General features: G+C 31.8%; 1 protein-coding gene across 1 annotated transcript in view; it reads right to left on the reverse strand.

Annotated features, from left to right (window-relative positions):
* Nucleotides 1-25,016, reverse strand: part of COL4A1_2 (collagen, type IV, alpha) — a 63,383-nt gene that overhangs the window by 13,815 nt on the left and 24,552 nt on the right. Inside the window, exons 11-26 of the mRNA XM_051209367.1 lie at nt 23,041-23,103; nt 19,925-20,116; nt 18,793-18,846; nt 18,070-18,132; nt 16,849-16,893; nt 14,060-14,179; nt 12,247-12,460; nt 11,962-12,102; nt 11,045-11,194; nt 9,624-9,802; nt 6,395-6,592; nt 4,960-5,176; nt 1,987-2,157; nt 1,790-1,894; nt 1,251-1,391; nt 846-1,154 (exon numbers count right to left, since the gene is read on the reverse strand). Coding sequence (XP_051074821.1) covers nt 846-1,154; nt 1,251-1,391; nt 1,790-1,894; nt 1,987-2,157; nt 4,960-5,176; nt 6,395-6,592; nt 9,624-9,802; nt 11,045-11,194; nt 11,962-12,102; nt 12,247-12,460; nt 14,060-14,179; nt 16,849-16,893; nt 18,070-18,132; nt 18,793-18,846; nt 19,925-20,116; nt 23,041-23,103 — 2,362 coding nt within the window. The remainder of the gene's footprint in view (nt 1-845; nt 1,155-1,250; nt 1,392-1,789; nt 1,895-1,986; nt 2,158-4,959; nt 5,177-6,394; nt 6,593-9,623; nt 9,803-11,044; nt 11,195-11,961; nt 12,103-12,246; nt 12,461-14,059; nt 14,180-16,848; nt 16,894-18,069; nt 18,133-18,792; nt 18,847-19,924; nt 20,117-23,040; nt 23,104-25,016) is intronic.

Here is a 25,016-nt window from a genome sequence, read left to right on the forward strand (position 1 = left end):
TGTTCGATTGCTTTGTGGGCTTGTAGATAAGCACACAATATGAAAGACTAAGTGTATTGATCTGTTACAGGTTCAACAAAATGATGTAAAAGTTTTTTTGTTAAATTTGATGGAAATGTGTCAGTTTCATATTAGGAAAAACGGATTTCAAAGTAATCACTGAACATTCCTACCATTCTAATTCTTTTACTCTATGATGCGAAGTAGACGTGCGAAAGATTTGACTCTGATTAACCAATAATCGAAAGAGATATCATGGTGTTCGAAAGTACACTGTGACTCAACGTATATAGTTCCCATGGTAGCCAATAAAACTTTTCTATATCGTACTTAAGCGGTTTGTGCTTCATGTATTTCAGCGGATGTTTAACTAAGATTAGTCGGTAGTGTATTCTACAAAATTCAACCATATCCAGAAAATCCTATGACAATTTGACATGTGCTTGCCATTGACTAATTTGGAGACGTAACCCTTAGAACCTTAATGAGACGCTGTAATTATTGGGGTTCATCCATGTCGAGTACGGATCAGTTACTCCGTCAATGACATTGAAAGATGATTTCACAAAGTCGCTAATCACAGTCAAATATATAAAACACTAAATAAAGGTCCATTAGTCTAGAGGTTGAGCGCTCGCTGTGCGACCCAAAAGTCTTAAGATCAATCCCTTGTAGGGTTCCGGATGCTCACTGGTAAGTTCCGTACTAGAACGAAACGGACGTCCAGTGTTTCCTGGTTTTTAACAGATGTCTAACTAAGATTAGTGCCATTATTTTTATGATATCTTTTTGACTAGTCATAATACGTAGACCCAACAATATGTTAAGATATTAATTTAACTCACCATCAGGACCCAGTTCTCCTTCCGGTCCAACATCACCATCTTCTCCTTGTTCTCCATCATCACCTGGAATGCCAATTGTTCCCATTGCTCCATCAGGTCCAGGATCTCCGATTAAACCGGCTTCATTGCATTCAGCAACGTCACCAGCACCACCCTTTTCTCCTTCTGATCCCATTAAACCGGGTTCACCCTTAGGACCTTGATCACCCGACTCCATATCCGAACTGGGTTCTCCTTTAGGGCCAGGTAGACCTTTAGGTCCAGAATCTCCCTTTTCTCCAGGGCTACCAGTTTCTCCTTGCTGACCGGCTTGAAATGATAATATTTACAGTTAGTTCGGCCTTCATGCATATTAATCACTGATGTAACTAATTATAAAATATTCTTAACACTTTGAGTGCGTACCTTCAGCCCCAGGTTCTCCTTTTTGTCCAGGAATACCTGGTTCTCCTTCGTCTCCTTCAGTTCCAGGTTCACCGTCGGGTCCACGTTCACCCTTGATACGTTCTGGTGAATCACCATTATCACCCACATCGCCTTCTTCCCCTGTAAGAGAGTTATTAAAGGAGGTTTATAATATTTTATGTATTTGCAATGTCTTCTTAAGTAAAATGTCACTGGTAAAATCGATGTACTTCATAACTCTGATTTTGTATTTTCATGCTGAAAACCTAAAACAGGCTATTCTAGGTTACAAGAAGCAAGAGTTTTGAGTTAGATCTTTCAAAAACATATAACAAAAAGAAATATAATAATATTATTCATATTTATTGGTCTAGTTAAATTACCACTGTTTTTTTCAATCCGCTTTAAGACGAGAAATATAGCAAGAGTTACTAATTGGAAATGATATGCACCTTTTAAAAATATCGTCGATTTTTAATCTACTAGTCTACAACAAACCAGATTTGTAATTGATGATATGATGAAATATTATTACTCACCCTTAAATCCTTTTGGGCCTTCAGGACCTTGTTCACCGATATCTCCTTCGATCCCATCAATCACTTGACCAGGATCTCCCTGAAGTCCTTGAGGACCTTCAATACCTACATTAAATATATAATGGGAAGTTTAATGGAATGATGATCTGGATTTCTAAGTGCAAGAATTTTATTGATAAAAATCATGTGAATCCTACCTGGTGGACCCGGATCTCCTTTTTCCCCATCAGGACCTGGAAAACCAGTTTCACCTCGTTCGGATGGTGCTGCCGTTTGACCTATTTCGCCTTTTCGTCCATCAATGCCTCGGGAGCCTTTTTCACCAACCTCACCATCATCTCCTTTCTCCCCACGGTCGCCAATCAATTCTGAATAAATGCCAAAACAAAGTAAACGTACTCATAAATCTCAACTGTTTTTATTCATCAATCTGATAATTTAGTATTCTAAAGAACATAATATTCATACTTACAAACATGAAATCTGTTATACAATTGAATAGAACTTATTTTCAACCAACTCACTTAAAAAGAAAAATGAAATCGTTTAGCAGATAGTGATGCTTTATGATTATTCGTGTAAAGTAACTTAAAATTTGAATGAATAAAATTATAGATTTCCTAATCCTATGACTAATCTAATGGAATAAAATAAGTGATAATGTCGAAATAGGCTATGGGATAAGGAGTACAAGAAAGAGCTAAAGGTTTCAGATCACAATACAATTTATCAAGATGTTTAGTTCAACTGAAATAATGTCCAAAATAATTCCTCAAATCTCTCACCACCCTAAGATAAAACATGACTGTAACCATTCTAATTAAGTTAGGTCTTTATTTTAGGAAAAAATGCTGAAATTACGAGAGAATATTTTGTCTGGAAAAAATAAAATGAAACTATGGTAGGCAATTATCACTACTTGAAATTTATTTAATAAATCAGACTATCTCTTGCCTTATTGCTTTTTTATGGAAGTATTTATGTCAATCTGTTAAATTTTGAGAAGTTGAGTTGTCTTTTTTTTCAAGAAATATCCGTTATGTTAGTGTAATAATGTAAGTTACCGTTTATTATTGAGTGAAGTAGGTTTATAAGTGACCCTATCTACATATCCATAAGCTTGTACATGTTCAAATTGACTATACCTCTCAGTGAACCTACTCATCGTATGGACATTTTTAGTCCGTAATAATTCACCCATACTTCTGTATGTACATGCATTCTTGTAGAAGTGATTATGTATGATCGAATGCATGGGTTTCAGCCAACACTTATCTCTCTGACCAGCTAGAACATTGACTGCTTTGAACGTTCAATAACTTATTCTCCCTTACATACATATTTGTTTGCTAATTAGTATTCATTGATTCTCTCACTTTCTTTTTGCGTCACCTGAACGTTCCAAATAAACTGTTTCTAACACACTTCATCTCAACTTCTGAATATATTGCGCTATTAGTCGATTAATGTGTCAGCAGTTATTTAGTCGAAGTGCACAGACAGTTAAGAATGGAAAGTCAACCTTTCCGTAACAGACTACAATGTACAATTGTATTCGTGTGGAATAAATGTTTTGGTGCTTTAATCCGATAAATATTAGTACAAATATAATACAGAAATCATATGAATGGTTTTACATTTATTCACTCGCTAAGTATAAGGAACTTTGTAATTTATTTTTGGAATAACAAATCACTTGATTTTCAGACAGCATGTAGTTGAATTGGGACAAGAGGTAAATCTGGAATCCAAAGATTATTGTTTAGGAATCAGTTAATACTGAACTATTTCATTTCGTCCCTCACACACAAGATAAATTTGGCTTTTAGATTCTATATTAAGATTGGTATATTTACTGCAGTTGAAGGGAACTCTAACTCTGAACATAATCGTAACTAGTAGTTAAGAAATAATAGGTTCCGTTCTGTATAAATTGATCATTTTACACATTTTGGAAGTCTCATCAGTCCTGGCAAGTTGGTGGCTGACAAGATCTCAACATGAATACAAAAAAACTTACCCAGATTTTGCTAATTTTCTCAATTTCTGGTGTAGACAGGGTGTTTGTTGCCCTCCTCAAAAGAGTGAATGTACTGTTCATCAGTACTCTTTACTTTATCTCATGGTTATGTGACATGACCTTCGAATGTTCAACAAATGAATAGGTTGTAAAGACTGATCCACAAGCATAATCAAACTATAGATCATGTACGAGTGGTTAATGCTGCGATGAGGAGATGGTAGCTGGGTAGGGATGATAGCTTGATTGGTGAGACTATTAAATTTCATTAATTTAGATGGCTAGGACACGTACAATGACGATCTACTTAGACCTAATATATTGAACGGCATAGGAGTAAGTTGTAAGATGTTCACTGGTGGCCAAACTAAAACATATAATTGTTTGAAGTTACTGACTTTGGGATGGATTTGTGTCAGGTGGTGGAGACTACTTGACTGTGGTCTGCGTGACAACCTTCATTAAGGGATAGTGAGCGTAAATGGAATAACTTAAAATCAATTTTAATTGGGGAAATATATTCATTCTCTGTCGTCCACTGAATAGTGAATTTCAACACTATCTCATGGATTTTATTATTCGATTATGCTCATTCTTATCAGACTACATAATTTTGTGCTGATTCGAAGTATAACGACCTTAAGTTGATGAATTTTTTAGTCATATCTTAATATGTTTATTGTTAACTGATTCCTGACTTCAAGAATAACTGAATTTAGAGCATTAATGAACTATTTTTCGAGAGTAAACTAGAATTAATAAGAACCACTGTGAATGCTTTAAATTAATAACTTTTCATTGATAACCATACAGAATTCACACTAATAAGCGTAAGCAGTTTAGATAGGATGTCTTATTTTATTGTTAGTTTCTATAATTACAGAATGGTTACCTGAAAAGGTCAATAAATGCAATAAATATACGTGTTGGAGGAAAACTGGAAAACTATGTTTGCTTTTTTTATTGTAGAAAGGCAGAGTAAAATGTAAGCATCTTAGATTGAAACACCATATAGCCAATATTCTAAGCAGATGACATTAATAGATTTTTATTTGCTTGAAACAACGTTATTAAAAAAACCCAGTTAAAATCTCAATTTGTCTATAAATTACAGATGTATTTAAAAATTTCAATCGTTTTTTTCTATTACCAGATTCATTTTTTGCTACTAATTGTCTCCAATCAATTGTACAGTTGGTCATCACTCCAGCTATGCCTTTTTCACCTTTCTCACCGACTGAACCCTCATCACCCCTTTCACCCAATTCACCAACCATACCTTTGACATCGATACCATCTTCACCTGTTTCACCATCGTCACCATCATCTCCAACTTCACCAATTGGTCCTTGTTCACCATCTGTACCCTGTAATGATTTTGTAGAAAATAATGGTTATTATGCTATAGTCTTAAAGTAATTATTGGAACCGAATTAATTACCAAATTTTCGAATGAGACATACAAACTATGTCAGTATACAGAACATAGAATAACAACATGAAAACTGATCTACAACTGAGAACAGATTGTAAAATACAACGATTAAGATGTGAAAAAATTTGATTAGTGCTATTTCCTAAGAAAGAAGTTTACAGATAGGGGTGACTCTGTCGCAAACTGAAAATGACATGAAAATAACTGAATATTGATAAGCAGTGAATGGATGTCTCTATTTTATTTTGATACTCTTTAATAGTGGGGAAGTTAATAAGAGTATAAAACGTCTGAATAAAACGCAACAAAGTGTTACTGTTATTTAGTTTGATGAATTACAAAGTACATTCTTTTTTCGTGATGGCTGGTGATACGACTAGTTCGCCCAAATCAAAAAAGAATAAGCAGAGTTTAGACCTGAGATCATTTGGTCAAAATTCGGGACTTCTGATCAATAAGTCCATTTTTCTTCATATAGACACTGAGCACCATTATTTAAAGCTCATACATATTTATCAGTAATGTTTTACGCAAACTACCGTCTCTTTTACATTTCACATTCATATGTGGTAGTAGTTAGATCGAAAATCAAGTTTCATTCTTCTTGGAGCACATAAGTTAACAGTACCTAACTACCAGGTAGTACCCAAGGTATTCTACTCATCTATTCGAAACCATATCATTTTGAGATCTTAGACTTTATTTATCAACTGATTTAATTAGTATTAGTTCAAACCTACTTGCAATTGACCATTTCCAAACAAAATTGACGATATTTTGCTGACATACGAACCCGTGATACAGATATCCAAGAATTTTAAATGACCGTATTTTCGTGTGATTTATACTTGATCACAGTTTTAGTATAATAATGAATTTTCATTTTTATAGCTAAGATTATCAGATCACAACCAAATACTTCAATGTGAACTATTCAACTTTAAATATGTCTTCGAATAATATGAATTACTTTTCGGAAATTGTTACAAAGTGCGTTAAGAGTTTACAATATTTATTAAAGTGAAGATAAATAATTTTTCATTTTTGATTACTCTTTTGAGAAGTGATTATTACCGGCAATATTAGTTCATTATGTCATCATAATCTAAACAATTTGTTTAGTAAATTAACTGAAGAGAAGGTTTCTTACTTGTTGTCCTTTAAGACCCTCATCACCAACATGACCAGGTTCTCCTTCATCGCCTCTATCGCCAATATCACCAATACTACCTTCATGACCTTCATCACCTTCATCGCCTGGAATAACATCTTCTACAACCCGAGATACAATAGCAGATTCTCCAGGTTCACCGGGATCACCATTAAAACCATCTTCACCAATACGACCCTACAATTTCATACGTGAATATTTGTAAAAATCAAATTTTTGCCCATCAAATTAAAATTTGGTCATTTACTGACATCAGCGATATTTTATTAATTATTGTTCAATATTGATGAAGGTAACTTTAGCTTAAAACAATTTATTTGAGTATTTTAATCATGAAATATTTAAAACGTGTGTTGATTTGTTCAATGATATACTATAAACATGTAGAACTAAAAAACATTTATTAGAGTGGTTCTATGTAAAAAAAATAAAGCATTAGAACTACAACGGACCCTATACAGCAGTCTTTAGATTCAATTAGGCAAATAAATGAAAATGAAATTTATTACATGAAACTATATTCAATACAGATGGATAATGTGTTTCCTCTCACTTGCCTCCAAAATCCAGACACATTTGGTCAACAAGAGTCAATCGGTTCAAAATCTGTGCCCAGATATTCTCCTCAGTCACTTTCAATCACTATATTAGATCACTTAACTTAGTATCGACTTTGTATTTTTTTTTCCATCAGAGGAACACATTATGCAGTACTAGAGGACAAAAATAATAGAACTTATAAATTTAACCATCAATTTTAGAAAACAAAACATGAGAGAAAACACGGGACGTAGGTCAAAATTTTCATACTGTTTACTTTTAATCACTTAAAATCTATTTGTATATGTTCAAAATTACCACACATGTACTCAGTCTGGGCATGTACCACATCGTTCTTTTGAAGAATAACATCCTTTTGTGTAGATATATATCTTATTGAATCAGACTAATCTTTCAATCAGATCTGCCAGAAGTAATATGAACACTACCATAAACGGATGAATACTAAAGACTATAGCTTCTTCTGACAGCATTTCGCATTAACGAACATTGGAGTTTTATTAACTTACAAATGGTGATACATATAGGGAAACCATTAATCATTTCACTAGGTAAAAAGTAAGATAAGTGCTTAAAACGATGTAATTTTATGTAGTTTCTAATACATGATTTTATAATATGTAAGGGAAAGGTCAATAAAAACTGAATAATGATATGTCTATTATGACTCATCTATAATAATGAGTAATAAATGTTTTATTTCTGAATGCTATTCATTCACACAATAGTTGAATAAGTGAATATATTTGTACGTTATAGGTATCATGTATTGTAAAACAAGTTTGTTTATCAACAGAAATTCAAGCCTACTGTTTAGCAGTTTGTGTGGGATTGGAAAGATACACTTTTGCAGTAGTTACGGATATGACAAACTAGAATTAAACAAATTTCCATCGTTAATTATTCTTGAATTCATACTAAGTACATACAAAATGCTTACGTAATTTAGCAAATAAAAAAAACTAAACTGATATCTATCATTTACATTTAGGACTGATTAAAGTTGGACAGGTATTGAAAACTAGGAAGCAATGAGGAGCTATTTCCTCTTGATATACGATTCATCAGAAGTGGGCATCCATAAACCAGCCAGAGCTCGAAACCAAGGTTATCGGTTTAGCGGAGAGCATTTAATCTCTAGATAGCTAAATAAGGTTGAAGAAGTATCATCATTGTTCATAATCGACACATAACTTGCAAGGCCAGCAAGATCTCATTGAGCCATAGCCTAATCGAATATCAAGCTGAACCTTTTCTACGCTACGCGACAGATCATCGAACTCTAGACAGTTTATCGACCATCGCCAAGGGCAGGGATGATTAACGAGGATCAATTAATAGCACCTCATAGGCTGGTTCTCGTGGTAATAATTATACATTGTATTTCTCTTATCTGTTCGTATAAATATGGTTATCCATTATTATCATGTTTGTTATATAGAGCCATCAAAGAAGCCACAGTATACAGATAACACGAAAGGGTAATCTACGTTAGATACTGACCACGAGTTGTGAATTTGACGTAATCCATGAACTTATACTATCCTCTTCCAACTCGATTATACCGTCGATCATCCACATAAATCACCTACATTGGTGATCTACAAATTCTTTAATAAATTGTTTTAAAAATAATCCCTAGAAATTGGACTGAAAAAGACTTGTGAAGTCAATCAGGTTATGAATGAGGACAGATGTCTACATAATTATCTTCATTCAATGTCACCTTGCACCACCCTCGACGTAACTAACTATACAGACTCCAAAACATCTTCAAAGGTTTCATCACTAAATTAGTTATAAGTGAAAAGTTGATTATAATTTCCAAGATGATTTTATGGAATGCTCTCAAAATTTGTTATCAGTTTGCATAAGGCATTACCCTTAGAAATTTATCAAACTTTTGCGATAAATTTCATTTTCATTATAGTCGTAATTTCTTACAAGTTTCAAATTATACTTCCATTTGTTTTATTATAAATGTTTTCCATTATTATGATTATTATTGCAGTAGGTAATTTGATTGACAAAACTATCGTTACATTTATCTGATCATGATTGTAAATTATGAATTTCTTCTCCTTGATCCAAACAACAGTGATTCATTTCAATCTGTTTTTCTGTTTTGCTTTTTTTTAAAAAGATGATGAATTACATGTAATTATGACTATTAATTAATGAAGAAAACTGGAACATGAAATGTTCCAGTTTTCTTTCTTTTTTTCAAGAATAATAAACCTTTTTTTTCATTTACTGTGAGAAAGAATTAGTTTCATTTTGACAATTGCATCCATAACATTGAAATAAGATAATGTGATTTGTTGTAATTGCTTCTTTTTGTGAATTATACTGTTATTGATGGTCATAATAGGCCAGTCAATAATTTAATAGCACAACAACAACTCTGATTTTGATGCTGAGTGATATACATCCACTCAGGAGGGGAAGTACCACTTCGTGTTAAGAATGAAGAAGCACTTTAGTACTGAGTGCTAATCAATAAAATATATAGATCCAGGCTTTACAGTAGATTTCGTTTAACCACCCAACATCTTACTAAGTATATTATGATATAAAATAGATCAAATTGATGTTCGTGATGTTATAACATTACAGAGGAATGAGTTGGTGTAAAGAGATAACTTACTTTTTCACCTTTGGTTCCCGGTAGACCGATTAAACCATCTTCACCTAGTCGACCCATATCACCTCTATCACCTGGCATACCATCACTTCCTTTTTCACCATTTTCACCTGGATCCCCTATTTCTCCACGTGCACCAGCATCACCGTCTTTACACAAAGGACAAGCAGTTAACGGTTCACCTAGAAGAAAAGAAATAAAATTGGAAGATTATCATTATTATCAACTTAATTGAACAGATAAGTATAATATCCTCAGTTTATCAATATGGTTAAATTCTATGTTTCTTTTAAAGATTAAGTAGATAATTTAGTGCATGGTTTTAATAATTATTCTGACTTCTAAACAATTCTGCCTTATGTATCTATCTCTTTTGCTTATATATACATCTACTTCCTTGTATAAAATTTAAATTACTAAACTTGTTATGAAAATAGTTCATCCAAAAATAAGTTAAATAAAATAGTCAGAACTCCTTGAATGTAGGTAGATGTTGTGGTGCTTTAAACTTATCAACAACGCGTATTTTCATTCATGAGGTTATTGGTATTACTGTGACTTTTAAACTCGAGTCGCTGAGTATCACGGTATTTATAATTGAACTAAACGAAAAACGAGTGACTAACAATATATTTAAACACTAAATGATCACTAAGCACAGACCGAACACATGTTGTTTAGTCATTAGTGGTAATCGAACTTTTTAACTAGGTTTTTATAAATGATTAGGTTCAAAAACTCGAAATTCTTGGTGAACTTTGAAAGGAAAAGTAAGTTCATCTTGTACCGTTAGTCCATTGTACTGAACACCAAAATTAGGAATGTTATCATTAGATTATTGTCTATCATACTTCTTCATGATTCCCTTGAAAGAATGTCTCCATATAATTACCTTTCGGTTCATCTGTTTCCTATGATTAAGTACCACACTTCTCGGTGAATGATATTAAATTTAAGATAATTAATAATCGAATACGATCAATACTAATTGAGTGCTATAGTTCATATTGATTTTCCGTAGTTCTATTAAAGTATGTGGAGTCTATCAAATCAGGAGTAAAATAATCATTCACTGTTGAACCTGAATAAAGATATCGCTGTATCACAGCTAACAGAATTTGGAAATGTAGACCAGTGAATTCCTATTCATTTATTGAATGTTATCATGTTAGTTACTATATTCAGTGTGTTGCTATATATCCACACCTATTAGAACTAATAAACCTGGATAATACAATTATCTAGTACTTCTTGGTTTTCTACTATTCTCTAGTTTATTTGAAATTCATAATTCAGATCACTTTCAGATCTTTGAAAAAGAACAATTCTTCAATTCATTTTGCAACGTGATTTGACAAATGTTCTTTATTTTTCTACTTTACTAATAAACAACTTTCAGGATAAACATAAATCATAAGGCATACCTTTTGGACCTGGAGGTCCAGGTTCGCCGTGTTTTCCAGGTTCTCCATCGCTTCCATCATCACCAGGTTTACCACGAGGACCAACTGGACCGATATTACTATCTCCACCAAATCCTTTTTCGCCAGGATCACCTTCTTCACCAGATTCACCTTAGTAACATAATAACAATTATGTAATAAGATCAACAAGACAAATTCATTACAGTGTCTCGAAACATTACCCTAAATGGCTGAGCAAAGGACAAAGTAGAACAACAAAAATCTTTATCCTCAAACATCTAGTTGACAGAGGTTGCTAAGTTGATGCAAATATAGCATTCAGAATAGTATATCGAATCACGTCCAACTTCTTTTATGTTTTCAAGTGTCACCACCTACATAAATCAGAGGCCATTGGAATTCACTTAAATAAACTTGACCTTTACATTCAGAAAATCTTTGCAAGATCTATCTATTTGTCCTGGCCACCAAACTGTATTCAAACGAACTTCTTTCATTTTCATTTTATCACTAGATAACCATTTCTGGGTGTAATGAGCTTGAGTAATTAACCGATTTGTAAAGGCAACTTTATATTCATCAGTCTCTACTCTTAATGAATCATTGAAAATAACTAAATAACCCTTAATACCGAACTCATATTGCATGTACAGTAATAATACTATTCAGTATTTATCTCAAATAAAATAGAAAGGATTCGATGGAACTTTATAGAGCACTTTATGCAAATTACAAAAAGTTACGTATTATTTCAAACAAAATAGTCAAGTATTATCAACAGGAATTTCAGTAATCCTATCAAGCAAGCACTCTGATTTGAAGCTTGGATGACTTCAATGAAGACAGAGGTTTTAAAAAATGATTAAAACGTTACCGTCTATTAAATAGTTCTTGTAATGACGTTATTTTTCACTCACCTTTAATACCACGTAAACCTTCCACACCAACCTCACCAATTTCACCTAAATGACCAAAACCATCATCTCCAGGTAACCCTCTTTGGCCTGGTTGTCCTGGATCTCCATCAATTCCAGGTTGTCCTTGTGCCCCATTTTTTCCTGTAAAATAAAGAGCTTATAATTATTGTAGCTTACAGTAGTCATATACTTCACTAACATTTATGATGAATAACTTAATATCAAGTAAAGCTGTGCATAGAAATTTGCAAAATTTACATTGATGAATTCATTAGACTAACTTACCATACCAACCCTTAACACCTACAGGACCTTGTGGACCAGGCTCACAAATTTTACCTTGACTTCCCCTTACTCCTTTCGGACCTTCATCGCCTGGGACACCTTTTTCTCCCTGATCACCTGGTAAGCCAGGTTCTCCTTGAGTTCCCTTATCACCAGGATGACCTGGGAGACCTTTATCACCTTTTGGGAAAAACTCGATTGGACAAGTAGCTTTCTTAAAAAAAAGGAAATAAACGGATACACAATTGAAAAACAATCAATTTAGATGAATAAAGAAATTGGAGGAGAAACAGTTCACTTATCAACTTATCAAAAACTGATTGAAAAAAATACAGAGAAGTAAATTATTGGATTATTTTAGAATAACAATTTATGTATTCAAATTTCAAATAATGTTCTGCATTCGCTTTACTTCAATATGTACCTAATAATTCACCTGATCCATTGGAGTAAAGTATAATGATTGAACATAAGATTTGTTTTTAAAACACTGTTCTTGGGTACATACCTATTTTCATATGGGTTCACAAATGAAATGTCTCACAACTCAAATCTGAATTATTTTGGACAACCGATTAATCTGGAAGTAAATTTAATATTATGTTTCTTGTTTGTGCATACTTTGTGAAAATCGTAAATCATAAATTACGATTGACAGTCATTAACTATGTCCAATAAATAAACACATGAATAATCATTTGAAATGATGACGACTTAATTTTATAGTAAAATTGTTAAACTGCAGACTATTTTAGAGAAACTAGAACGAGTAAGACAGGAAGGTCTTTTACTTTCTTACAAATAATTTGTGTATTTCATGTTTAAACCGCTAGTTTCTCAATTATGGCTGAACATGTCATAGTAAGTAACATATCAAGTCATAGGCTTGGTAGTTTAAGTACCCAAACAAATTGTCGTAAAACGACGAACCAGTAGTTTTTAGACATTATTCACCTGTTAAGGTTAGAATGTACATAGGTTTAGGCTTGTATACATGGATGTTAATTTTATGCAAATTTCAAATCACGATAGTTCCCCAGTGGATCCCAGTCGAAAATCCAAAACTGTCTTCAGATCAAACAAATCATCGCAAACACCAAATTAAATTCCAAGTTACCAACACTATAGCAACTGTTAATTCTTTAATTATTTTGCCTCGTCTAAGCTTAACAACGAGTATTTTAAATATAACATTTATATATTTAAAGACTAATTCAAGCCTAACCTATGTGTGTATAATAGTATTTCCAATTCCTCATTTTGCCATAATATTAACCACCCTTTCTATCTACCATAACCTATCAAGTGGACAATTATCTTCACTTCAATAATTTTTCCATTAGCCAGTAATTAAGTAACTTCCTTTCAATATCTGATTTTTGCAAGCAACTCGTTACATGACATCACATCAAGTTATTTTATCATAGACTTCTATTTTTAGAAAATAAATTAACTATGAATACGGTTTTTCAGCTTATGTAAATGAAATTATCAAAAAGAAGATTCTCTTCGTTGAATTGTTTTTATTCTTCTTCGATGACACAATGGGTCATTTTCCATATTTATAAATCCAGTATATTAACGACTGTAGTATATTTATGTATTTGATAAAACTATATATTCTAGGAAGAAAGTAACTGAAAGCAACTGTTTTCCCAAACACAACTTGCTTCCGACTTTTGATTGAGAATTATTTTACGGGTATATTCGAACTTATTTCAATTTTATTGATATTATGAGGATAAAAATAATTACTATATATCAGTTTAGTTAATCAGAAATCTAAAAGTAATCAGATGATTCGAGGACATACCCCAGGGATTCCAGCTTGGCCTGGATCACCTTGTAAACCATCACGACCATGTGGACCTCGATCACCTTTATCACCAATTGTACCTTCTGGTCCAGGTGGACCATCAGAACCTAAATTACCCTTTTTTAAACAAGATCAAACAAAATAATAATACAAATATTAAAAATTTCAAATTATCACAACATAAAACAAAATGGATTTCAACAGACAATATGAAAATAAATAAAGTTACTGACAGATAAACTGTCTTTAGCTTGAATTCTTATCTATATCTGTTTAACTATAACTATTCCTTTGAGGTACTGTTTTATGACTGGCACCTGTCATAAGTATATCACGCTCTCCACTTTTTCACCGCGATAGTTACTGTGTCAGTTTATTTTTCATGTGCCAGATGTATTGCGAAAGTTATTGATGATAATAATATTATTATTATTATTGTTATCGGTAGTTACTCTTTAATTTTGTTTACATTAACTCGGATATATTATACAGGGCTTAGGGGTAATTTTATACAGAAAATTATTTAACGAAACCAGGAAAACTCGTTTTTTTCAGAAAAGTAAACAAAATCAAATGAAGAATTAAAGATAACACATTGAATAGTGGCCAAACTTAAATCAACGATCAATACTGATGAAATTACAAACTGATTTGATCTCAATGTATTTCGATATTATCTGATGATATAGTGAGTAGGTGGATAAAAGGGTTAAATGACGCACTTCTTATTACATTCTCTGATGGTAAGTGCTGAATTAACTAACTGATAATGAATTAGTTTATATTGTTTGTTGCTCAGGCTAAACAGATCTAATGTTGGAAAGTTGGAAAATGGCGAATTACATATCCACATAATCTTTGGTTAACTACTGTAATTTATATGCTTTTGTAGCCATTTAGGTATGCCTTTAATCAGCTGTATATGTAAATCACAACTGCTCCTCCACATATATACATCTTCATAAATAGTGGTGAAATTCTTAGAATTTTAAAACTAATGCCTAATCAAGTTAAAAAGTTATATAAACAAGATATAGTACTTAGTATATATATTTATCTATTTTAACCATATACATTTGGAGAAATGATATAAATTGGTGGATTGTAATCAGTACAGTGAAAACGTGTGAATATAATGTAATAATAGCAATAGTATCCAGGGAATTAAGAAGTTTATTGTTTATTAAATATTTCATAGAAAGAGGAAGAAACTCCACAGCTAAGCATTAAATGAGTTAGAGTTAGTGTGCTATTCACACAATCCCTATTCTAAAAACCTTATTCTGATGAACACTCGCATGAGTGGTTGGAAAAAATCAGTGACTAGATCTCGAAATAATACCATTCTTTATTATCTGGTTGGAAAGTACTGTGGAATTAAAATGGTGGAACCATTCTACAGTTTAAAAATGTTTCGTATAATTCCAACAAGTCATCATTATTATCTCTTCTAAACGAAAAAAGCCATAGATATATCTAACTTCAAGAAATAGTATTCTTATGTTCAAGGTAGTACATTTAGTTCCCCTGTTTGGTCTGATGATTCTCTATACTGATTTCCACTTGTCAAAATATAGATTCACTACATCAGTACGTAACACTGAATGATTCAATCGAACGCTGATCATTATAACACAATTTTGATTAATTTATGATCATAGAAAATGAACTGAAATTGAATGTTCACTCAAACATTCCTTCTTTTGTGGAAGTCCTGAGCCACAAATCTTCACCTTTTTAAGTGAATAGTGCTTATGCGAAAGGAGAGTATGAAAAGTTGAAAATATTCAGTGACTAAAACACAAAAAGTAATTGTGAACAGTTAATCTGAAAGTTGAAATGAAGACCATATGATAGGAGTAGTTAAGAAAAAATTATTGATAGTAACCATAAAGAAGAAGTAAAAACACTGGTGCACGTATTATATGAGGGTTAAATCGGATAATGTTATAGTTACTACAAGGAGATCAGAATCTGTTAAAGTTAATATGCATTTAGGAAAAACAATGCAACTAATGGACCACATTCACTATTTACCATCACCTCAATTAATGCAACATAGTTTTAGTACTAAGTATATGAGGACTTTCTTTCAATTCATACAGTGACGAGCACTGACACTGTTTACTCATTAATCAAACTATACAATATCTGATGAAAATCACTTTAATTTGAAAATTATTTTTGTCATGGACTGACATCATTTGAAGAATCATTAAAACCAATGAGAACTCTACAGCTGTTTCATCTTAATTTAGGACCTCAGAACAATATGTACTCACGAGCCTACACCAACTTAAATCCATAACCTTCATGTCATGGGATGATCTTGTTGTATTTAAATCATCAAGCTGGAACCCAACTTCACGATCATCATCCAACATCATCAATGATATCCCAATGACTGACAGTTTATGTGAAGTGAAACTGTTAGGCTTATTGTCAGAACTCTATGATTTCATTTTGAAGCCTGCCACTCCTAAATAAATGATCATTTTCATGGAACTATTCTTCATTAATATTTATTTGTAATTATACAAAACAATCTAGTACATAGAATAGTTAGTTTGTTTACTTCTGAATAAATTAGCAAAAGAGTGACTGAATTAATTCCATCACTATAAATAAATAAAATCCTGTATTGTCATCTTTTACAATATGTAGTAATACAATTGAAAACTTTTCTTGTGTTTCTAAAGCATTTCAATAACTGTAAGTATTTATAATAGAATCTAGAAATATATTTTGTAGATAATTTCTTTTAACTGATACACAAATACACCTACTGGTTGTCCAATCGGTCCCACATTACCATCTTCTCCAGGATCACCCTTGTAACATAAAAGAAAGAAATGACATGAAGGATTATCATAATACTATTTGATTATATACTATAAACAAAAAAGAAAAAACATTCACCGTGTTATTTATGCTAACCATTTCCCTTAAGGGTAAATAATGTTAGGATTTATAATTTTTAAATTTTGTTACTTAAATAAATCATTATCTCTATAAAACGCTATGAGATCACATTGTATAATACTTGGTTATTTCTTTACTATATTTAAGTCGTAGATATATACATGATGCTTTTATTAATCTTCAATAACATGTTCATACATAACCAAAGAACAATCTTATTTCTTAGACCCATTTTCTCTTAAGAAAACAAATAAAAACACACTTCTGATGAAATATTTATGATCGGATTTTCACAGGATCATAGATCTAGAAAATGCAAATGAACACAACTTTTTATGTCTTGGGATGGTCATTTATTGAAGGACAATTTGAATTCAAGAGTTTATGAATTTAGATTGTTGAAGAAAGCAATAAACAGCGAAATTTTTATAACTCTATGATGAAATAAGCTTTTTTTTAATGAATAAATGAACGATAAAAATTTCTTAGAACTTTTTTATTTAACTTGTAGGACTTCTATCAGTTTTGCTTAAAAACTTGAATGCAGTCGTTTACTTTTTCTAAGTTGTTTCGAAATTAAATCTTGTGTTAACTAGTGTTTCCGTAACAATAAACTGGTAGTAATCTATTTAGAACATGACTTAAAGTTGATTGCTTACAAAATATGATCATTACATGTACACGACGATGTAGAACCATTTAGTTTAACATATGGGTGGTTCGCATCATGGACTGGTATTATTTGTGGTAAAATTAAAGGTCAGTGAACACTGAATTGCTGCTTCATCCTAATGTGGGAATCAGCAATGAAGACTCACAACTCAACTAGGAATAAAACTAAAAACCCTCATGGTCTTGTGGTGTCCATCGAACCGTTTCACCACTGTGTTAGAATTAAATGGATCAAATATTCAACTTCAATACATTTGTAACCATCCGACGCCATTGATTATAACCGTCTTATTCTTAATATAGATGATACTTTCCTGACTCATGAAATAATTGGTATAAAGCAACAAATATCGTAATATTTTTGTTAACAATCATTTTCTCCTAAATAAATTAATAGCTCTAAATAAACTTACATCTAGTCCGGGTTCACCAGGTTCACCTTTTTCACCAATTGGTCCTTCTTCACCTTGTAAACCCTATTTTATTTATTATAAAAATATAAATAATCTAGTAGAAATATAAACTATCTTATAAATATAATAGAGTAATTCGAAAAACTCATCAATAATTTATTTGTTAAAATGATGTAATTTATTCAATAAGATTCTAACACGACTACGGGGATGGTGACTGACGTGTCGATTTGATTCACTGAACCGATTCCTTGAAATAACTAGTTACCAATTATCTGAGTAAAGGATCATGTAATATTGAAAGAAAATTCAGGTTATTAACTAGTTTGTCTGAACGATGGATGACTACGGCTTACTCATCATTCATTAATCAACAAATAGGCAGGAATGATTAGTCACTTTAGATCGTAGTAACAAGTAAATCTCCTTAGTTATTTACTTGAAATGATTTAGCTTCATACATCCTGTTCTTTATTCTGTTGTAAAAATACTGTATAAATGAATGACAAAAAAGGTGAATGAGACATTATATTCTAAATAATTTCTGGGTTTACTTTTTGAATCTTACAATTTGGACCATATTCTAAGGTTCTGTTCAGTTGCTAAAATACTTGATTTAAATCGACCATGTTATTAGTATATTGGATTTATAAGTTAAATTATAGAAAGAGTTTTTTTTTAATAATTGGTATTTTCCTTAACATTATAATAAAATGAGCTTACCATATCACCCTTATCACCTGACTCTCCACTGTCACCTTTAGGTCCTGGTGAACCCTACATGAAAACAAACGTTAAAAACAATATGAACAGTTTTTATATATATTTGTAAATAATGGTAGGAAGCTCTATGCTAAGGCTTTAAGACAATCTGGATCTAAAAGAGAGCTGATGCTCTTTTCGGGTGTCGAGACTACAAATTATCGACCGTTTAGCTAATCAGTTGTTTAGTTATAGCATCTACTTCCAGTCAAGCCTACATCAATTATTCTGGTTTTTGAATAGACCATTTAATTTTTCTTCTTTGTACATTACCAACACACGCCCAGACCATGTCAATCACTCATTTATAACCTTAACTGTTTTTACATGAGTGTATGCTTACTTCACTCATCATATGTCTTTAGTTTAGTTTTCTGTATGACTATATGTAATGAGTCACGCTTTGTCAAATGCAGTTGGCACAATCTACATATCTTCTTCGTTTTGCTTTCCTACCAATGTTCATGTATTTAAGTAAATCAATACACTGAAAGAACAAGTTCTGGAACACTTAGACAATAAAATACCATCCATCGTTGATTCCCCCCAAAAAAATTGAGGGCAAATAAATTTCGTATTTTAAAACTGAAGTTCTTTAGTGTTTGTATTACCCAACTTTTGGTATCCAAGATCAGAATTTGATTATTTTTTGTTGATGTATATTCACCCTAAAAGAATGCCATGATATTCATTTCCTGTTACATATTTTAACATACATTTGGATTGTGGCTGGCAATCCCATTCAGGATGTATATTTTGACCAATTTGAGATTCATCAGCTAGGTGTACCTGGACTTCTATTGATATTCAAACCTTTGAAAATTTTATTAAATTAAACTACTTTGTTTTTGTAATTAAATAGCAACAAGTGCTCCACATGTGGAATTTACTGAAACGGACATTTTGAAAAACTAGAATACCACCTTATAATTAAAATGATGTAACCTAACTTTCAGTTAATAGTTATTGTCTTATAAATACAAGAATTAGAGAGAAACTAATTGAAAGAAAACGTGCTACGGAAACTAGTCACTAAACCTTATTAGAGTCATTAATTTGCAACCCATATATGCCTAGTATTTGACTGACTTACTATGTCTCCAGCTTGACCTCTTGTAAAACTGATAAGTTCTTCTTCAGTATATTCACGGTCCATATCTTCACATGGTTGACCATCTTGTCCTCGAGGACCTGGTTCACCACGATCTCCAGGAATTATATTCGTATAATTGTATACTCCACTTTCACCTTTAGGACCAATGTCTCCCATCAAACCTACGGCTCCCTATAACATAAAATATAATAAATATGAACTTTTGCATTTATACTTTATCCTTATAGTAAAAATGGGTGTGTAATATTTTGACGTTCGATATAAAGCTGAGGAATTGACAAATTTGTGAATGAACTGATGGATAACTGATAAATATGTGTTCGTAGCGGTCAAAAAATTTTACAAGATGGAGTTTAAAGATAGCCTCTCATAAAGACTGATATCATCTAAGGAGGAATAAGAAGCCATTATCATGAGTGCTGATTATTGAGGAATCACAACTGTGAATAGATCTATTACTACCTGATTTCAGTCGTACTCAAACGGTAGGGGAAGTTTCCTTCCAACTGAACCTAACTCAATAGATCACTAAACTAAAAAAAACATTGTTAAAAAATTTAAATGCAAATGGTTGTATTTATGATGAGAAACGAAATTCGGTTAAAGAGAATGATCAATGGTAATTCCTAGCATAGAAAATCTAAGTACTTAGTACACAATACGAACTGATAATTGAAATGTTTATGCATTTGAATGAATCGGCAGTTTGAATCGTTAAGTCTACCTCATTTAGATATCAAATATGAAATGTGAGGCTAATTTATATTTTGAATTAACGTTAGATGATAGAAATTATCTTCAAATTATAATGAGTTATTAAATAACCACTTAATTAAAATACATTACAAGAAGTTTTTAGTTATATGGGTGTTATGTCCCGATAAGCATAATGAATGGTATCGATTGATGGACCAATAATATGCGTATATTTTTATCATATAATTGTTAAATAACTAAACTGTTCATATTCCTGTCTCTCTTATCATAAGCTTTATTTTGACCTATGAACTGTTATTATACGATTTACCATTCTTGAGTTATGACCTGTCTGTCGAATACTACCTCCCTCATTCATAGCCACATTTGGTTAAATCTTGTACAACTGTTGTTTCCTATTTTATGGTACGATGTGGTCTGTCTGGTTGGTTTATAAACCGAGTATGCTTGGAATAAATAATTCATATCACAGAGGCTGAGATTGGTGTTCTGGACTTGACTGGCTGGGCTAGGTGGAAAGCAGGACCAATAAGGACTCTAGACTGCTAGTACGGGTTTTATGCGTCATTGGTCTGGTTGATAATCCACTGCTCTCTAATTAGAGGTATCATTACGTCATACATTAGCAGGACACTCAAGTCACAAGTTATAACAATGGGTTAGGATTTTGGTCAGACTCAATAACGTATTGCCTTACAGTTTGGTAGATCTGTCCAATTATTAGCATATTACAAATTTTTTTAAAGTTACAAAATCGGTTTGCGGAAATCATAGATTTATGGAAATAATGAAAATATGATCAGGAATGTAATGAAGAACAAAAATATGGTATATATCAAGTCGAGGAAGGAAATTCATAAATATAATACGAAAATCTTACCAATACTTACAATAATGATATAAAATGAATGTATTTCTACCACTATAACTGCTTTTCAACAATATCGTCTAAGCATGTTCAACAGAGTCCATTCATGAAACTCACGTTTCCTTCAACTGACTATTAGTGACTTAATCGATGAATGTTTTAATAACATACTTGCTTTTCTCCTACTCTTTTGAGTCTAGGTGGAATACGATGAGAATTCGGCACAACATTTATATGCTACACCGAAGAATTATAGTGTAAGATTTAACTGAATGAATGTCTCTACGTGTAACATCATCATTGTTAATTTCGTTGTCAAGATGCCCGTTTTCACAGTTATAAAATAGAGTGTTACTTCTTTTCGCTCAATATATTTTGCGCTAAACAAATGGTAGTTTGAATGTAGTCGAAACAATCCTAAATACTATAAAGATTTCAACTGGAGACAATTCAGCCAGTGATTTATAAAAATACATACACAACCATATAATAATTCATTTTTTCTTCCGAGAAGCATTATAGAAATGAATAATCTAAAGAGCATATACGAGATAAAAACTATATTATTAGTTTTATGATAGAGTTTTGATAAGTGTAATATGATTGTATAGGATATTAGGTAAAGAAAGTCATCTTAACTAAACCATGTTGTCAAATATTAATATATGTCAATGGAATAAGATGAAGGGATAGTCTTATTTTCATGACTAATAGTTGTACAGTACGTACTTTGACTTATTAATACAAAATGTGAACAAGTATATATATTGTCATGTCAAATTGGCACATGTCAATTCAAATAACAGACAAGGACAGATAAGGCTAAAAGAGCCTTTTAGAAAAATATTTACATCATTTTTAGAAAGAAACCATAATATAAGTGATATTATTTCAATGATTACAGTATTCTTATCACTATTGTTTATTCCATATGAAACGTGTATAAGAAATAAATGAATAATGGAAATTTTGTGATAAGATTATGAACATTTGATTAATCTGAAGTCTGTTTATTTTATAACTTTTATTAGTTAAGGCTAATTTACTTAATATTTGGTTTGCTAGTTTTCATCTTGATGATAATGTGAATAACTTTATCCAGAAACTCAGTTCCTGGATAGTATCATGTCTGTTTAAAAAAATGAATGAATCTCATATAAAGTTGTTCGTACATAGTTGGCAAATCCTTATTTATTGTTACATAATACTTAATCAGTCTTATTCAAAAGTGCCAATAAAATCGACTGATCAGAAACAACAATTTGTAGGTGAGTGAAAAATGACGAAAGTATGAAAATACGCTTGATAATGAGAAAAATGAAATAAAATGGGATGAAATCCATGTGTAACCGAGAAAATGGTTTTTTTAAATACACTGGTTATGTACAAAATAGATGGTAATTCAAAGTGATGTTTTAGGGTAAATGCTGTCGTATTAATGGTATTCACTTACATATACACGCCTAACTAATGATCTGTGCTTTAATTACCATTCCCTATAAATACTTACTGATTCTCCTTGAGGTCCACGTGGACCAGGAAGTCCATCTTCCCCATCAAGTCCTGCCAAACCCTGAATAAGAGAACAAAAATAAATGATATTGTAGATGAATGTAAAGTCTAGAAGACATTCCAGATGACGCATTCCTCTTACGCTAATTAAACAACATATTTCGTTAAAAATGTATTTCATTCAATATCAGTTATTAACAAAAATGACTGATTAACCCTCTGTTAGCATCTTTGAAATAAAAGACGATCTCTGAATATCAGATGCGTTGCTATTACTATTATATACTGTAAACAAATACAAATGTAATTTTTAAACATTTTCTTGGTTACTATTGACATTTATATATCAAATGTATTTGTCATTTAGTTATAACCCAGCGCCTGACTTCAGATTATCAATAACCGAAATACAACCAGGTGAAGAACTGTCTAATGTCAAATAGCTTTTAATTTCAGATAGAAATAATTTTATCAGCAAGTCATATTAATTTCAAAACTATCTAAAGGTGAGATTTTATTCTTCTTTTAACGAAAATTATATATTGTTTAGTAAGGAATCATGTAAAATAAACTAGGTTTCTGTTTAATTATTAGAATATCTGTGATGTATTATTAATTTAGGACAGTAAGAGAAATAGCAAAACGCTCATTTATTAAGATATCAATCACTTAAGAATAATAGCAGATGAAAAATAAATGGATAGGGGAAGTCGTTTTTACATCCTAGTGGATTTAATTATGGGTAGATTAATTTGGATATGAAATTAACCAACGTAAAAAAAAGGTAAACACTTCTAGCTAAAGTGTGCTGATGAGGTCGTCCAGAGAAATGATAAAAGCTCCACGACCAAACCATCCAGCTCTGAGAAAAAAACCGCATCAAAGTCATCCACCTGAGCTACTAATCTTCCGAACCATTTCAGTGTATCTATGAATTTATTTTAAACATATAGATTTAAATCTAACTGAGTGGGCTTCAAAGGCTGACAGTGTATATAAGAAGTTAGACCTTTAATCACCAGGTAGAGATGAATGTAACGGAACCTTAGTACATTTTATCAAAGATTTTAATTTGATGAAATTGATGACCTATTTCCCAGTGGATCAAGTAAACATATGGAGATTTTAATGAATAGTGAGAATTAATATATATGAAACTGATTACCACTGGTTACGTAATTCATACAGGTAGCAATCTACAGTTTTGTAATTAATTACCCATGAATAAGAAAGTAGTCTGAACAAACTGTCTTATCAATTGTATATCTATATTTAGTTAATGTTTCTTTGTAACAATTAGCATCAGATTTGACATATCACTTCGCAAAATCTAGAAAGACAATTTCCATAGAAGGATGAAACCTTACACACAACCTGTACTAAATCAAGATTTATTATCTAAATTAGTATCTAAATTATTATTCCAGACTAGAATTATAATAGAAAAATTATTATTTTCCTAAACTGTTCATTTAATTATTATTTATTTTCAAATTAATTAGTACTTGGGAATAATTTAGTGTTTAAATGACATAGATTAGAGTTTGAAGTTAATTTATAGAACCTATCAGTAAATGCTGTATTTCTATGACGTTAATTTTATCTTGTATGTATTTATTATTATTTATTATTTAAACACATAAACATTGGTACAAGAAGGCACCAAATATATATGCACCACACAAATCACAACCTAGGTGCCAAAACTGAAGCAGATGGTTCTCGTAGAGAGCCACACACCAAGCCTTCGATCTAAACGTCTAATCCACAAAGCAGTGGAGTTACATCTGGAGATGCAGTCCCATGCTAGCCAGTGACCAACAATAGGTTTATATAGTATTTGTTTCCTTAGGATCATGGAGTCCATGTGCACCACTGATTTGGAATTAGGGTTTTCCAACTAACTCTCTCAGATGGATCCTCTGTGTCCATCAACCTTGTTGGAGAGTCGGACATTTGCTATTCGTCGTTTCA

Source organism: Schistosoma haematobium, chromosome 1 (genome assembly GCF_000699445.3).
Source record: "Schistosoma haematobium chromosome 1, whole genome shotgun sequence".
Taxonomy (NCBI): domain Eukaryota; kingdom Metazoa; phylum Platyhelminthes; class Trematoda; order Strigeidida; family Schistosomatidae; genus Schistosoma; species Schistosoma haematobium.